Source organism: Propithecus coquereli, unplaced genomic scaffold (assembly GCF_000956105.1).
Source record: "Propithecus coquereli isolate 6110/MARCELLA unplaced genomic scaffold, Pcoq_1.0 Scaffold112, whole genome shotgun sequence".
Taxonomy (NCBI): domain Eukaryota; kingdom Metazoa; phylum Chordata; class Mammalia; order Primates; family Indriidae; genus Propithecus; species Propithecus coquereli.
In genome coordinates, this window is record NW_012135192.1 from 4,696,105 (window position 1) to 4,714,353 (window position 18,249).

The 18,249-nt window shown below is 40.4% G+C and overlaps 1 protein-coding gene across 1 annotated transcript in view; it reads right to left on the minus strand.

Annotated features, from left to right (window-relative positions):
- The window catches only part of TBC1D9 (TBC1 domain family, member 9 (with GRAM domain)), a 116,274-nt gene that overhangs the window by 61,536 nt on the left and 36,489 nt on the right, over positions 1–18,249 (minus strand). Inside the window, exon 2 of the mRNA XM_012654942.1 lies at positions 7,780–7,890. Coding sequence (XP_012510396.1) covers positions 7,780–7,890 — 111 coding nt within the window. The remainder of the gene's footprint in view (positions 1–7,779; positions 7,891–18,249) is intronic.

An 18,249-nucleotide genomic window follows, 5' to 3' on the forward strand; every position in this document is an offset into this window, starting at 1 on the left:
GAAGGGGAGGAGGGAGGAGGGGACGGGTATTTGCATACACAAAGAGTGCAATGCACACCACCCGAAGGATGGACATATTTGAAACTCGGACCTGGCGGGGGAGGCAAGGGCAACATACGTAATCTAAACATCCGTACCCCCATAATATGCTGAAATAAAAAAAAAAAAAAAAACCAACTAAACTTCCCAGGGATTAAAAAGCAACCAACCTAGTTTTCAGGTTCAGAACAGGCTGTTAGGATCACTGAGTTGATCCAGTCCTCAAATTAATAGCACTAGAAACTACTTAAATAAAGGGAAAAAAATGAAGAAATCATTTGTTATGTGGTTTTGTCCAAATACAACCTTAGCCACAAAGATGATAACTTCAAAGTTTAAATACCAAATGAAAGCAAGAGTTATATCCAACACACTGGAGTCACACTTAACCTATTCCTCTATTTACAAAGCCATCACTGGACTTTCTACACCCAGAAAAATTACAAACTTGTATTTGGAGAGGGCAAAAGACAAAACCCAAAAATAACGTGGTGATTTGAAACATTTTTAGAAACAAAAGGGAAATATACTTTTTCCAAATACATATCTAATTAAAGTCATAATTATGAACAGTATAATACGATGATAATGATAATATTCTTTATTATTTGTGCTTAGGGCCAGCTGCCACAATTTATTGACACGTTGAATATAATCTCATAACAATCCTATGAGTAGGCCCAGTTATAATCCCTTTTATAAATGAGGACAGGCTTTCACATTTCTGTGAAATCAAATCCAGATTTTTCTGGCTCCAAAACCTATACTCTTAACTGTACAGTTTACCATCTCCTAACATATTTTACAAATGCGGTTAGTATGACTAGAAGTTAGATTATCTGGAGCAATCAAGAGCCCGGTTAGCTAGGAGGCAATATTACATAATACCTCAGACCATAGACTTTGATATCAAAAAGTACACCTGATTTCAAACACCCACAATGCCACATATTAGGTTTAGGGGCCCTGGGTGAGTTACTTAACCTCCTTGTGTTACAGATTTCTCATCTGTAATATGTAGGTAACAACACTTATCGCACTGGTTTGTGCTGGACATTAAGTCAGACAATACTATATGGAAAGTCCTTAGCATAGGCCTAGAACATAGAAAGCACTAAACAGTTACTTTTGCTATTATAAGCAGCAAACACAAAGACCCCATCTTGAAATGTGATTCAGAAAATAGTTCTAACTTCTGATGTCAGGACACAAAGCCAGCTGCTTAACTATTGCCTGAATGACATACATTCAGCAGAAATCTCTGTGGCCCTGGCACCCTTATGTTTGATTGTAAACGGTATATATTATGTGCCTAGAACTCCTTGTGTAACTATGATAAGTATCTGACATAACTCTGCTTATAATCTCTCACAGGTCATAATAGTATGCTCATAGCTTTATAATCACTTTGAGAAAAGAGAGCCCAGGTAATTTATTTGACTTGGCAGCTAAGAATCAGTGGTTGACATTTATTTTACTTAAGTGCCACGGCGCTCTCCTACCCAGATGGAGGAAATGTAAATGGCTGTCTTTCTGGAGGGTAATTGGGCTAGAAATATTAAATATATGCATATTCTTTGGTTCAACATTGCTACTTCCATAAATTTATCCTAAGGTGACAATTAAGAGAATATGCAAAGATTTTGTTAGGCGGATATTCACTAAGGTTGTTCAAAATGCAGTACTATTAGGAGAAAATCCTTAGATTTCCAATAATAGCATATTGATTAGATAATTTGTGTTACATACACAATAAAATATCTACCTATTAAAATTGTTATAGAAATATATTTTATTGACATGGAAAGTTATTTTCATTACATTAAATATTGTTTTCATTTTTGTTTGTTTTTAAATATATATGTCTACGTTATATTTTTTATATAAGTAGTGTGTATATAGAGCATATACATAGTATATATGGTGTATATATATAAATATTATATGCCTAGGTATATAAAATATATAAAGTATATTATATACTTTTTACAGTCCAGGTGATGATTTGTGATGTGGTATTATATGGTTTTTTTCTTTTTTCTTTTTTTCCTTATCTATATTTTCTAATTTTTGCAATGAACATGTATTGCTTGAAGAAAAAAGAGCAAGTTTTTTTGTTTGCTTTTTTAACCTACTGTGTTCCCAAGGACATGAGAAACTATTCTTGAGGTACGTCTTATGTGGAAGGCAACGAAATGACCCAACATGTTCTCTGTGTACTGTGGAGAATAATAGCAAGAGCAGAACCAATTAGTAATCTCTGATTAAACTCTGGCTCTTACCAGCTGCTGCCTAAAAGAATGTTTAATCATAAAAGCCAGAATGGTGCCGCTTAAAAAGTCCTGGGGTAGGAATGGGGAGACCTGAGAACTTGGTCTGAGCTCCACATTGTTAGGTCTGGAGCCGAACAGGAGACACATGAAGGCTCATGTGTGGCAAAATGCTGTTTATTTTGAGCATCTGGGTGCAGATGGGTGGAGGCCAAAGAAAGCGTCCACCCCAAGGGAGGGGAAGCCGGGGGTTTTATAGAGGGTTTTTATAGAGGGGGGAGTGAGCAACACCTACAGAGATAAGGGAGGGGAATAGCTTCTTCCTTATCGAGGGGACAGAAATGCCAGCCTTGCTGCAGCTGTCTGTGGTCCAGAGTCAGATTTACAACCTCCGGACTCTCCAGACTCCTGCAGCTTTTGTTTCACAGGCTTTATGATCACGATCTTAAGTTTTCCATAAACCGCATTACGTCCTATACATACTTTTCGGAACAAACCTAACACACACAACTACCTATAACTAGGAATGCGAACTCGGGCAATTCACTTTGCCTCTGTATTTTATTAAACTAAGAGCGGCAGACGAGAGGATAGCTGACGTATCTTTCAGTTCTGAAACGGAATGACCCTCTAGCCAGATGAGATTCTGGAATGGTAAAGAAAAGGCAAACTAAATCAATGGGCAGCCAAATCCAGGCACTGCTCAGTGCTGCGTTATCAGTGAGCTGTTGGTCAAACACATCCCCTCCACTCCATGTCCTTCATTAGTTCTGTTTGAAGTTCAGATGTATCCAGAGGGAACTGTCAACAGCTCCTTCTTTCTCTCTAATTCTTTTCCCAAGCTGTCCCAGAACTCCTTTCTTTAAACAACATCCTTGAAATTACCTGCATGTCTATGTGTCCATGTTCCCATTGAGATTGTATAACTCTTCTTACTGTTAGAACCTTCTTGTTCTTAAAATGGGGAGAGAGCCAAATGGAGTACCCTTTTCCCTTTGCCCACTGAGGGCCACGGAGGACAAATGACTGGGCTGTCTTCTTCCTCTGGAGTGTCATGTCCAAATCACCATGTGTTGGGGGCATACCTGCACCTGGTTAGTACTTTAACGTGAGCCCCAGGTGCAAAACACCAGTCAATTGGTAAACCAGAAGTGACAGAATTGAATCGTCAGTGTACAGTATAATCAGCTCAACAAACTGGCTGGAAATTCCCACAGAATTGCTTCCTTTATGTGCTTAGAGATGGCAAAAAGTACAACTTAGTGTGCAAAGCACTAACAAAATGTTCTGTAGGCTAGGATCGCTGGCCCAATGGCACATCAACCAAAGCGAACAGAGACTGCATTTTGTGTTCCAGTGAAAACAAAGAGTCATTATTTAGGAAAGTTTTTGGCTCCCTTTCCCACTTAAAGTTCTCAATGCCAAGGAAATGTAAACGATCAATTTCTTCAAGTCAATCTGGATAGACTATTAGAAGACAATTAAAAAGAAGCATATGAAAATATTGTTTCACCAAATAACTCTTGCTTTCTGTATGGTTCATATTGCCAAGGGCCAGGTGATTATTATACTGGCAATAAGTTACACTAGGTTGGAAAAACTCCTCCTGCCTGGTTTCATGTGACTCAAGGCTAAGGCAAATAATACAACTAGGATCTACCAGGAAGACTACTGCTGTAACAGAGGGAATCGCCTGGGAAAAAACGGCAAAAATATTTTCTATCTCGTTAACACATCCTGAACTCCTTTTTGAGAACTAAAACCTGCATCCCTGCCTCCAGCCAGTGGTTGGGAGGGGCAGGGTAAGTATTTTGTTATTTGTGCTAAAGGAGATGGCTCAGCCAGCATCTGGTAAAGGGAGGTCCTGGTGGAGGTCAGGGGATTGTCTTCAGCAGGAGATGGAAGAATTGGAATCATCAACTGTAGTTGAACAGTAATTGCCTGAAGCTAAGAACCCATCCTTTAAAAGCTCAGTATTTCTGCTTATTAGGAGTACAATGGCATTTCAGACAGGAGTCTCCACCCTTCTGCTTTGCTGGCAAAGTATTAAAATGTCTCTTTCCTTCCTCCTCAAACCACTTGTTCTCGGTTCTTCTGATGTGGCCCTGTTGGCAAGTGCTGAGCTTTCAGTAACACTGCTGATCTACAGCAAGTGGTCTATGTCAAGATAGTGATGGGAAATGTGCCCTTTAATTCAATCTATGCTTATTGCAGATTTACAAGGCACATGACAAAAACAAAGTTTATAGAATAAAGTTTTATGATCCTGTAGATTCTACAAGGCAGTGAATTAGCCTCACCCAATTCTCTGCGGAAGTTTATCTTACAGCAACAATTCATGAAATTCAAGCAAATTAAAACCTTGCAGCATATTTTTCTACTGCATACCAACTTTGTAGTTTATTAAAAAACATTAAAATTGCAAACAGAAAGGTCAGAATATAAAAAAAATCTTATGGCAGTGGCTTTCACTCTAAAAATCTTCTCATGAAAGGGAGCCAGTAAATTTGGATTTTAAATGGAAATTGACGAGAAAGAATAATTAATGAATGAATGGGACTTTTGCAACCGTTGTCACTTCCGTTGCGTCCTCCATAAGGAAATTCCAGAGCTATGTCTGTGGGTAATCAATATATACAAACGCTAAAACCATTCTCAGTTTATTATAATGAGATCATGCCGTTGTGACAGGCATTACAAGGAAAATAAAAGTACATCTCTTTGGTGTATAAATTACACCATCAGCATTTACAGCGTAGTGTTCCTTAGCCTGGCTCGGCAAATAATTCAGGAATAACTCAGCTTTGTAACTCCCAGTTCTACCCCTTAAGAGTATTCGTAGGAAGATCTGCTTCACAGAGTGCCAAAGCCCCAGAAACTGACTGAGGAGTCCTAATGTCAGACAATGACATTATTAATATAAATGTCAATGACAAAAACGGTGACTGCTGAAGGGTAGAAGAAAAGTCCCAGAGGCACAAACCAGTTCCTCACATCACCCTAAGCTGAGCTGGGACGACCAGGAGCCCGCAGGGATGTAAGGAGAGATCTGAGGGCTGGGGAGGGCAGCGGGGTGGGGGTGGGTCCCTGCCTCCCAAGGGTCTCACAAACAGCTGGGCACCAGGGATGTGACTGCTGGAAGGTGGGTGCAACCCACTGAGGCCACAGGGTCCTTTCCACACTGTCATCAACTTAAGTGGTTCAGTGGCTCTCCCTGATTTAACTTCCTTTCTCTTCACTTCACTACTTGCTGGCTATGAAACACTACTTCAGCTTGTTTGCCGCTAGAATGTGACGCTTTCCCACCCAACCACCACAGGCCACATGGCCCTGCACCTTCTACAGTTACCCTTTGCAGTGAGTGAACTCGCGCAGGTGGCTGGAGTGCTGTCTGCCCGGAGCCTGGGTTGCACTGGGGAGTCCGTCTTCAGCGTCTCAGCTTCCCTCTTCCTTTACCCTATATCCCTTCCTCTTATTCTCATCCTTCACTTTTAGATGAGTTTTGCCAATTCCCTAAACCCTGAAGCCCTCATTCACAGGGATATGTAAATGAGAGTTATAGTGTATTGTCTCTCGTGGGGCTGTTTGCATCTCAACCAGAGCAAGTTTAAAAGGATATAGCTACAACGTTAGAATTTCAGGTACCACTAAATCCTCAAGGGAGCATCGTCAGGGCACTGGAGCTTTCTAGAAGCCTGAAATCACACCCAGACAACCTGCCCTACTTATGTGGAAGTCTGGCCTACATTCCTCCGGTATTTAGTTGGGCACCCAGCAATCAAATGGAAATGTATGGTACTTGTTCACACTGGCCTGTAATTCACTATTTACTTGTATCCTCACTAGACTGTAAGCTTCTCAAGAGCAGAGACCAAATCTAATTGTCTTTATATTTTTAGATCCCGGCATAGCACTTCCTACCAAGTAAAGATCAATTTATAAAATGAATGAAGTCAACTAAAAAACCTACCAATGGCCAAAACTGGAACAATTTGGGCAAAGAATAAAGCTGTATTGGATTATAACCCAGAGTATAAAATAAATAATTGAATAAATTAATAAACAAGGGAGAAGAGACAAATCTACTGAAGAATTCCCAATAAATTATGTTGATATTCTACCCTAAAAGAGACAGAGAAAAACTCCCCACTCCTTAAGTGTGGACTGTGCATAGTGATTTCCTTCCAAAGAGTATAGTGTGAAAAGAGAACAGAGTAACTTTATGGCGGAGAGACCTAAAAACCACTATATCAGGAAGGTGATCAAAGACATCAGCAGTCATAAATCACGTTGATAATATATACACTTGACAGGACGAGACAAAATGACACTTTATCTCTGTGATCTTCCTCCACTCCAGTCTAATCATGAGAAACTTCAGACAAATTCCAATAGAGGAGCATTCTACAATAATATATGTGACTAGTATCTTGCAAAATTATCAAGATCATCCTAAACAAGGAAAGTGTGAGAATCTTCCAGAGTCAAGGAGCCTAAAGGGTTATGACAACTAAATATAATATGGTATACTGGATAGGATGCAGACAAAGAAAATTAGGAAACACTAAGGAAATCTGAATAAACTATGGACTTTACTTAGTAATAATGCATCAATACTGGTTCATTAATTGCAACAAATGTACCACACTAAGATGTCAATAACAGTGGAAACTATGGGGGGTATATAAGAGCTCTCTGAACTATCATCCAACTTTTCCATAAATCTAATGAGAATAAAGTCTATTAACAAATAAAAAATCAAATAGAGGCAAAAAAATTAAAATTAAAAAAAAGTGTTCATTCAGTGCCCTTGCTTTTCCTACGGTTATTTTAAAAGCCACATGCAACAAATAACTAAAAAAACATTTGACCATTTTGGATTGGAAATTCTTGGGAGCAATCCAGTAATAGCAACATTGCTTACCACCATTTTAAGCCCAGTACAGCATTACAGATTATCATCAGGAGAAATAAACAATCCCTACTCAGGAAGTACTATGTTAGGATAGACTCAGTATTACTTAGTATACCCAAGTACTCCACGTGGTCCTCTTCATTTCCCAGCTTCCCTTGCAGCTATGCTGGGCCCATGTGACCAGTTCTAGCCAATGGAGCGTGAGTGGAACGGACTGCGGAGTGTGTCACTTCTGGGCCAAGGAAGGTAAACATAGATGTGCTCCAACCTTCCACTCTTCCCTTATAAGTTGACCTTGGAGGCCTTGCGCTCCACAGGGTGTCACCACAGACGAAAAAGGTGACATGATCCAAATAGGACTTTACCAGAGTAAGAAAGAACTTACTGTGTTAAGCCATTGAGACTCTGAGTTCACATGTTGAAATGGCTAAGGTTAATTACCCTCAAATACCAGTGATTGCACTTAGCAAGTACACATTCCTTCCCTACCAACAGAAAAGTGTTAATCCTAACATTTCTCTGTAAGTGCATGTATTTCAGAATACTGCTACTTACCACAGGCGATGGTCCAATAGACCAGAGAGTCCGGAGTCTGGTACAGGATTCGGTAAGGAGCGACCCGGGCACTGGAGTCCAACACGACATCAAGTGTACCCACCAGGAGGCCTGAGGGTGGAAAATGAGGAGAAACAGGTAAGGATTTCCTTTGTATTTTCCCAGATTCCCAAGGGCAGTGTGATTTTGCCCCTTCTATTGGTTCTACCAACAACCCCATCTCCCATCCCATCGTGCCTTGACAAAATTTCATATCAGGCATGATGATGCTGGCTCTACACTGAGTGTTCCAACAGACTCCAGGAAAAACTGCACAAGCTGAAAAATAGTTTGCTGGTTTCAAAAAAGGTGGCCGGGTGCAGTGGCTAACACCTGTAATCCTAGCACTCTGGGAGGCTGAGGCAGGAGGATCCCTAGAGCCCAGGAGTTGGAAGTTGCAGTGAGCTATGATGACGCCACTGCACTCTACCCAGGTGACAGAGCAAGATTGTGTCTCAAAAAACAAACACACAAACAGACAAAAACCAACAATAGTAGGCTAACAAAGCTCCTAGCACAGTCTCTGGCACATGGTATTTATAAATGCCTGTTTAAAATAAAAATATGGAAAGGATTAAGCACTGGTATGTTAGTTAGGGTCTCTGCTTTACCTACATTATGCCCGATGTGTTTTTATTATCCCCCTTTCCCCGAAAATACAAATCCTTAAATTGAATAACCTGACAAAATCGCAAGAACTAGTCATGTATTAATATATATGATTCAGTTGGCCAGGCTGCCCCACTTGTTATTTTAATCTGTCCCATTTTCCTTTTGTATTTAAAAAAATTAGTACAATTCAGCTCAGCAAACACTAATTAAGTTCCTACTGTGTGCAAGTCTAACCCTGTGGGCATAAAGTTGAAGTGGGACAGAGTCCCTAGGGCATTTATAATCCAGTGGAGGAGAAGGTCAAGCAGTGCTTACAAGCTGTGTTTGGGAGAGAGCAGAGGCCCTGCAACGGAAGGATCTTCCCATCTCAGCAGCAGAGTCCTTTGCCATTTGTGGCATCAATCATGATAACCAGGATAATGGAGCTTCGTCCTATACTCTAATAATGCAGGAATAAGGCTGAGGATCAGGACGTGCAATTTGGGTAGCACAAAGTTGAGTTCTCCGAGTCAGGAACCTCAATGATCCACTTATCCACAGCTGACCAGGCCCTCGGGGAAATTTGCTCACATTTTCTGAGTCCAGACAAGCCTGGCTGTTCAGCAAATGAATTTAACAACTTATTTGTGAGAAATACAAATGCCCAGTCAACCAGTGCGCACTCAAGAAGAGGCAGTGGCTTCTCTTTCCAGGAGGGAAGCTGACAAGGAAAGGAAATGAAGAGTAGAAGGCAGCTCAGTGATCAAAGCTGGAAGGTGCCTCTAAGGAGAAGTCTACCCAGGTGACCTGGCGGAGGGACTCCAGCCGTGCGGCAGATGCACAATCCTGTTTCTCACTCAGCAGTCCTTTTTCAGTATTCCAAGCCAAGTTGTCAGGTACAGTGATGACAGCAAAAGGATTTTGACAGCTTCAAACTGAGAGCCTGTCATCAGCGCAAATTTCTCATTTAACCACCTTTTAACCACACTGAGCCGGGATTAGACACCAAGCATCTTCCACACGATTCTAAAATAACACAGATGCACACACACACACAAATTCTATAAGGTAGAATAAACTAGATCCCTTAATTGGCAGGATGAATCCAAATAATTAAATTCCCACAATTTAAATGCCCATAATGACTCCAAAGCTAGATGGAATCTAGCACAGAGCAGGGCTTGCACTCGGACCAATTAGGAACTTAGACCAGTTGAATATTTTAGGGCAAAACACTATTTCCAAAGCCTTGGTTTTCTCAAGTGCCACATGAGGACAATATCACTACCACAGGATTGTTTCTGGAGACCGAAGATAATAGGACTTAGGGGTGACAGGCTACTGGGAATGAGAGGTTAGGCAATCTGACTAAAACCTACCAAGACATTCCTTTAACTTAATTTTACTTTTATTTAAATCTCATGTTTATTAAGGATGGCTTTGGGATGGAACTGATGGTGGTTCAAGTTGGGAGGCGGAGGCGACAGGCCCCCAGCCTCCCTTGCTCTGCCACTGTTGAAACCAACTAGCATGCTGGAAGCCACCAACTTAGGTGCCTGCCATCAGTGCACTGAAGCCTTCATGAGTGCGGGCTTCTCGTGAAGTTGTGTTGAATCTGGGCCACAGGTTCTTCTGAAAATGTTACCCCCAGTACCTTTTGCTGTGTTGTTTTGTAATGATGTATTGAGGTTTTGTCCTGACCATACTGAATAATATCTTGATAAACACAGTACCGCTGAAAGTCACTTCCCTCCTCTCTGGCAGCCTGCGGCCATGGAAAGAACTATGAACTAGTCAATTTGTGTTCAGAAGAGCTCAGTTCTGGCTCTCAGTTTGTTACAACTAGTTCTGTGGAGTGGGACAGGCCGTTTAACTTCTCGTCGCTTTGATTTCCTCAGTTGTAAAGTGATTGTAATAGCACTTGCCTTCCTAAACTAGGCTTATTAATCAAGAAGCCTAAGTGAGGCAGACCATGGAGTAGGCCTACAGTTGTCCTTGGTCTCTGTCCAAGGGCAAGGAATCCATTTAGATTAACTCCAAACCACAGTGACCATTAACTGACCTGAACATACTAGGAAAAAAAAAAAAAACAACGCTTTTGCTAAAGTGGAAATTAACTCATTTGTTTGCTCTGGCCTGTATGAAATACATTAAAAATAAAATTCTTAGAGCCTGCAGAGTTTTCCAAGGGGGTAGATTTCCACGTAATGTCATACATATATGCATTTTTCTTTGCTTTACTGTGACTCAGGCTTACTACAAAGACCTCTAAATACTTTTCCATTATTTACAGATGGAAGAGTAGATTAATAGGAAAAGCAGAAAACTGTGCTAGCTGAGAAAACTGGATTTCCTTCTATGTTAACTAGAAATACAAATGTATTACTGATAATTGAGAGTAATACCTCTCACTTCTTGAATCAAAAAAAAGAAATAAAACACTATAACTACCGGAAGTGTCACCTTTGCTGGTTCTAAGGCACACAAACCCTAGTCTGGGGTTAGGCAGTTGCAGTCGAGAATTAGCCTGTGAGGTTTAATAAGCCTCTGAAAGAGTCACGGTGTCATAGGCAAAGTCGCTTCCAAGGACAAGCCTACTTCACTGGGCAGAGCAGTGGACAGAGGCAATCCTGGTTCTGCAATGCTTCGGCCCTGGCTCTGCCACTTCCCAACTCCAAGACCCAGCCTCCTGGAGCCTCGGTTTCTCCATCCTTAATGGCTCACTAAACTTATATACTCTGTAACACAGATAAGGAAAGACTTCGGAAAAGGTCCAACTCAATCCACCATAACCTGATCACTGCAAATGTCTCCAATTAAAATCCAACCCCCAACAGGCACTATTCTATAATTATTAACAAAACCTCGGTGTCAATCAGAGGTAAAGAAAACTGAATTGCTTAGAGTAGACCCCCCTGGAGTGAGATGCCAGCTCACCAACTCTAGGTATGCATTCACAACTGGCATCAGCAACTTCCTCTAAGATATAGATGAAAACTAAACTAGCAAATATATATACACATTACCACAGGTCCATGCTGAATTGTTAATATTATAAAATAAATTACAGACAATATAATATTGGCATACTCACATTAGGTGCATTTAAATGAGAAAATTTTTGTGAAAATTTCCTGAAACTTAAGGCACTGGATATCCACACAGAAAGTAATACTGTGAATTGAGGTATGCAGTTGGCAAGTCCAATCAGCACACTCTTTCCACATTAACCCGGATGTGCTGGGTCTTTTCTTGCCTTTGCCAACACTGACCGGGCTTTTCCTCTCACTTGAAAAGTTGTGCTTGTCTGTCTGCTCTTGCCTCCCACCACCTCCAATGACAAACTCCTAATTATTTAATGCCACCTCTTTATAACTCTACTCTCTCTCCCAGTTCTGCTTCTATAAATACTATATTTATTTAAAATTACTTATACATCTTCCCTTGCTCTATTGTTTTTCTTCTCTCTCCAGTCTGGGGGCTTCTTTATGGCAGGGTCTAACTGATTCCTTTGGACCCATAGGCCCTGCACTTTGCTTGGAGCCCTGAACACGTGTGATGAATAGTTGTGTTCGGTACTTTTTTAAAACCTAAATAATAAATGATCACTGTGCTGTCTAAACTCTATTGATATAAGAAGTCAAGACTCTGGCAAAGAGAAAATACTCCTTCTATTCACAGAATACTAGGAGATGGGAAATCTGGTCTGGAGAATCAAAAAAAGAAAGAAAAAAAGCATCAATTAGGATTTTCTTAGAAGTCTTATTACTCATACCTCCGAAATAGCTGTCAAAATACTGAAGCTTTTCATCATTTCCCACAAAAAGCACTGTTTTAGCAGCTGTTCTAGTCAGCTATTTCTGGCGTTAAACAATCTCTGATTGCCTGAGATAACTAAATCAAACTATGGCCCTCAAAATAACTCTTCTCTGCATCTACCTATTACGTTAGTTGGGGAGCATCCTGGAACATAAAAGTGCCGTTTTCAAGGAGATTCGGGAAACACTTGGCAAAACTGGTACTTTAAACCTCCGCCTTGGTTGTGGGCTAGAGGACGTGTGAAGCGTAGTCACCACTCCACACCTAGAGCCCCCCCTGGGACCCGGCACGGGCTGCGGTGGGGTCTAGCAGGTCTGCAGTGCTGCAGGGGGGACCCTACCACCCCTCCGTGCAGGGGTGTGTCAGGAGAGTGCTGGGCACACTGAAATGTGCTCATGGCAACGACCAATCCATCTACTGATGATCTATGGATAATCTAATGTTAAACTGGACAGGGTCCTAAAGATCACTTGGCCTCCTCTACTCCTTCAGCCATGAAGCCAGTCAGAGATGGTAGAGACCTATGAAGTCCATGGCAGAGGGGCAGGTGGTCAGGGGAGTGGGCTCGACCTCGGCTCACAGACTAGCCAGTTCCTCAGTCTCTCTGTGCCCCTGCTTCCTGAGGTGGAAATAATAATAGTACCTACCCCAGAGAGTACCTGGTATGCACCAAGCACTACTGTTTAATGAAGCATTCAAAACCATAGGAAAGTATAGGAAATTACAGAATGCATGCACTGCCACTCTGATTTTAACATTTTGCTTTATCTGCTTCAGATCTGTTTTTTTTTTTTTTTGAAAAAAGCAAATGTAACACAGTGAAGGTTCCTTTGCACTCCCTCAATCTTATTTCCCTCTCTGCATTGACCATTCTTAAATTGTTTTGTATTCTTCCCATGCAGGTCCTTATACTCCTACTGACCTGTATGTATGTACGTAGAACTAGATTTAACACTGATGGGTATTTTACAGTTTACTCATTTTATAAGTTACCCTGCAACTTATTTTTTTTTCACCCAATAATATGTTTCTAAAATTTATCCAGCTTATACTTGTAAATCTGATTCATTCATTTTAAATATAGTGTAATATTTCACTGTATAAATATACTATAACTTACCCATTTTCCTAGTAAAGGACATTTAGATTTATCTCCAATTTTTTGCTATAATATACACTGTAATTATATTCTGTGTACATGAATTCTTAAGCATGTGAGCATATTTCTTTAGAATGGAATTCTAAAGAATCACAAAATTGCTCTGCAAAGTGTCCAGGAAAGTATGAGAATACCTGTTTCTCCATAATATCTCCAATACTTAATATTACCAGATTTTTTAATTTTCACCAATCTCAAGAGTGAGAAATGGTATCTACTTCTTTAAATTTGCATTTCTCTGATTATTAGTGAGTTTGAGTATCTTTTCCAGTTTAATGGCCATTCCAGTTTCCTTTTCTATGAGTTATTTGCCTTTCCTACTGTGCTGACATTCGCTGAGAGGTCCAGGTTGGACATTCAGAGTTTACCATCTAGAGGTTTTCACTAATATAGGCACTAGATTTTGATTCATTTCAGCAAATTTTCACTGACCTCTCTAAAGCCAGAGAAGCAGTATACTTGGATTTACTTCTTTTACATCTTCTATATAAATGCAAGGATTTTGTATCAGTATTTGCAACTTCTATGCATGACTCCCATGTCTGGCTTACTGCCCAGGAAGATGGAAGGTTTCTGTACATCACCTGCTGCCACCTTGTTTTTTTGCCTGCTGCTCCCTAGATGTAACTGATATATTCCCTGGAAGTCTTAGCACTAATATGGGCTACATGACATTGGACAGAAAGTAATTAAACAAAAACATCTGGAAACAGCTGTAGACAGACATACAAACTCTAGCTACACCATAACATTTAAACTTCTTTTGAAAAGCTTTCTTTGCTTGCTTGTTAGATTTTAAAGCCTTCAAGCCTTTGCACAAGGGTTTCACTTGATCTGAAATGTTCTTTCTTTTTTCTCTTCCTAGCAAACTTCTATTTCCCTCAATATCCAGGTCAAGATCACCTAATGCATGTATTCTGCTTTCTCCCAGTACTCTCCCCACGCACTCAACACTCAGGCCTCCAAATCTCCTGGCAATAACTGCTCCCTGTTCTGGGTTCTACCAACCACTTGCACTTTTTATTACTCAGGTAATTATCACACTGTTTCCTACTTCAAAAACAAAAAGCGCAATTTCCTCCCACCAGACTGTGAGCTCCTTGAGGACAAGCATTGCCTTATTTATCTGGGAATTCTCAAAGCCTACAACAATGTTCAGCACATTATGCTGAATATTTATGATATGGATCACAAAGCTTTCAATTTGATAACACTGGGAGAAACCAAGAATTATTTTCAGAACTTATTCATCTTTGTACCACACAGTTCCCAATATAGTAAGTTCTAGCAGATGTGCGTTAAATAATTAAAATTGTCTAAGAGTCTTACAATCTAAGGAGACCAAGACTTGAGAAAAGGGCCAGAAAATCCAATTTCAAGAGAGTGTGAGGTAATGCAAATCAAACTCCTATCTGACACTGTTTACCTTGGGAAATCAATTTCTCTAATTTCAGAAGTAATTAGTCACTTTTTCATCAATATTGAGATTTATCTGGAATTAAGTTGGATCAAAAGCAGAGATATTTAGGGAAAGGACAAGTCTTCCTATTCTCCTACTTTGGGAAATAAGTCCAGAGATTAGCAGTTATTGTCAAAAACCAAGAAAACCCAAAGATTTAATTAACCATTTGAAACTCTTGTGCCCAACACACAGATTGGTAAACACTGTGTTTGCATCCCATACTGGGCAGGAGACAGGGGAGAGATTAGGAAAATGATCTTGTGTGCATGTATGAAGGATGCTGAAATTGCCAGGTGAGGGTCAACTCCATAACTATAAATGCATCTTAATTTATAGTGTCACCACAAACAATGTGAAGGTAAGCACGGGCTAATGTTGGCCAGCCCCACTGTGTATGAAAGAGGAACACAGGCGATGGTTGTTCTCTACGTAAGGAGGTGGGAACACGGAAGGCTTGCTGGGGGAGGTGGCTGGGGCAGGAGATGGGGGCAACACATTTTTCTCTGCTTTATAAGCTCAAAGAGTATTACGGTTATTCTCAAGTACAGGTATTACTGGCTATAAGGTAATATCTATATAAGGGAAAGAGACCAAAAGCATATGGATAGGCGTGTAACCAATCCCAATACTAGGATTCTACCTTCAGTGTAGAATTGTCCGGGACCAGTTATATTTTCATAAGTATTAAATGATCTCCTACTCCCTCCAGCATCTTTAGATAAAAATGGTTTCTCAGTATCATATGTTCTCACTCATGTGTGGGAGCTAAAAAAAAAAAAAAAGTTGATCTCATGTAGATAGAGAGTAGAAAAACGGTGATTACCAGAGGCTGGGAAGAGAAGTGGGAGGGACGAAGAGAAGTTGGCTACTGGGTTTGTTAATGGGTAGAAAAACACAGTTAGATAGAAGGAATAGGTTCTGGTGTTTGATAGCACAGTAGGGAAATTATAGTTAACAGTAACATTGTATATTTCAAAATAGCTGGAAGAGAAGAACTGTAATGTTCCCAATACAAAGAAAAGATAAATAGTTGAGGTGACAGATATCGCAATTGCCCTGATATAATCATTGTACATTGTATCCATGTATCCAAATATCACATATACCCCAAAAATACGTACAACAATTATATATCAATAAAGACAATTTTTAAAAAGCCTATTATGGAATGTTGTCAGGCCATCCACAACCCTTCCTCTCAATTTTAATAGCTGCTTTTCATGACGCTATTCTAGCTGCACCTATGTCACAGCTGCCTTCAGAGATAACACTTCACTTGAGGTGAGGGAGCGAGTCTTACCCCCAAATGTACATACACAGGAACTCATCACTGTGGAAAGAAGAATTAAAGAGCAGTCTAGCAGTATAGCAAATGCACCACTGAGTGTCAATCAGGAGAGTGCTTCCTGTCCTATTTGCAATTAAAAACCAGTTTTTGTTTCGTTTTCTAGTTTCTAATCGGTTATCAATTCACACTTTTGTAAAACATGATGCATATGAAACACTAAAATATATATAATATGAAAAAAGATATAAAAAATACAAGCCTCCCATTTTTAATTATTAAATTTAATCAGCAAATTGCTCTAGGTTTCTAAATGCTTAATCTTAATTTCTATTCTTAGCTGGAGGCAGACTGGTAACAGTTTGAAAACTGGGACTTTAAAAATAAACAGTACTAACGAGGGGAAGGTTTAGGGCAGTCATTTTCACTGTGTTTATTAGAATCATTTGTATAGTTTTAAAGAGCACATTCAATTTTATAGCTTTTTATTTGGGAAAAAATTATTATTTTCACAATGCAAACTAAAATAAAGCTCAACAAGATCATTTCTCAGTGGAAGGCAGGGGTACACGAATGGAGGGGGCATGAAGGTTCTGGTGCACATTTATCCCCCACGGGATAATGGTTTAAAAGTGTGGACTATTAGGTGGTCCCTGAGAGCCCCTTGCCTCATTTCTTTAAAAGAGGGGAGCAGGCTAAAGGAGGCAGAATGACAAAGCTAAGCTACATGATGACATGTAGACATTTAAAGCCATGTTCTCAAATACTACAGAGCACCTGCTGCTCTGTAGTATTTCAAACAGCAAACCTGGATCACAGCGGCTTTGAAATGCATGCTTATATCAAAACCCAGAAAGCTAAAGCTCAGAGGGAGAGACAGAAGCCACGACTTTCATATTCTCCACCTCAAAAGATAAAGCACAGGCTGGGTTGTAACTAAACAAACAGCAGAAAACTGAAATCTGAAGAGCATTTTTTCTGTAGCCAATTAATAAGTGCTGCTCTGACTGCCCAAGCACCCTTCAAGGCCGTGTCTTCCAGGAACTGCTCCATTTCGCCGTGGGCACTGCTCTTACAGTCGCACACACCTCCCCCTGCATAAAGGGAGGGCAGTGGGAATGGGATTTTCCTTCTCTTTGGGGTGGTGTCTGACAAGGAACGATTCAAAATTTTTTTATGTGATATCTTACTTCACATCCTAGTCAGAACCAACTACATAATTTGCAGGGCCCAGTGCAAAAAGAAATTTCAAGTCCCCGTGTTCAAAAATTCTTCAGAATTTCAGGACGGTGGCAGTAAAATATTAAACCAAGCCCAGGGCCCTTCCAGGCGCGAGTCCCTGTGTACAGGCTGCACAGCCGACCTGACCCCAGCAGTGTGCTGGTTAGTTCTTCCCCACAAGCAAGCTTGTTGTTCTCAGACTTTCACGTGCGACTCAAGTCTGCTCCGATGTAAGCCAGTGAGGCCAATGGGGTTGAACTTGCTAAAAAACAGTACAGGCACCTGTGTGATCCAATTCATCAAGCCCTCAGCTGTGTAATAGCAAAGTAGACACTGCTTTGTTAGATTTAGAGTGGCTTCCATTTATGCCACAGGAAGGTATATTGATTTTAATGCTGCCTGTAGAGACAGGTCTGAAAACCTGAAACTGATAGGTCAAGGCCAGCCAAGTTCAGCCTTGAGAGATGAAGGAGAAACCTTTTGGGGGCTGGTGGTGGGAGCAGTTCATCACTATGAAGCCCACCCCTATTTCAAAGAGATACGCCACAACAATCCCCTCCTGGACACCTGGGAGGGATGCCCCTCAGACCCCTTCTCTCAGGTGGGCCACATCGGCAGGAGCCACTTACTGCCCTAAGATGGCGACTCTTCCTCTAATTCGTGCATACTCTTATTTAGTACGTCTGCAAATAACTGAGAGCATCTACAAGCTACAGAACAACTCAACAATGAAATAAAATTATAAAGCAGCAATAATGCTTAATTTAAAATTACATTTAGGTAATGACATAGAATGTCTAAATAAATTATAGTATATCTACATAATGATATGTAGCCATTTAAAGTCATGTCCTCAAATAACTAATGCCATGGTGAAATGCACCTGGTATGTTA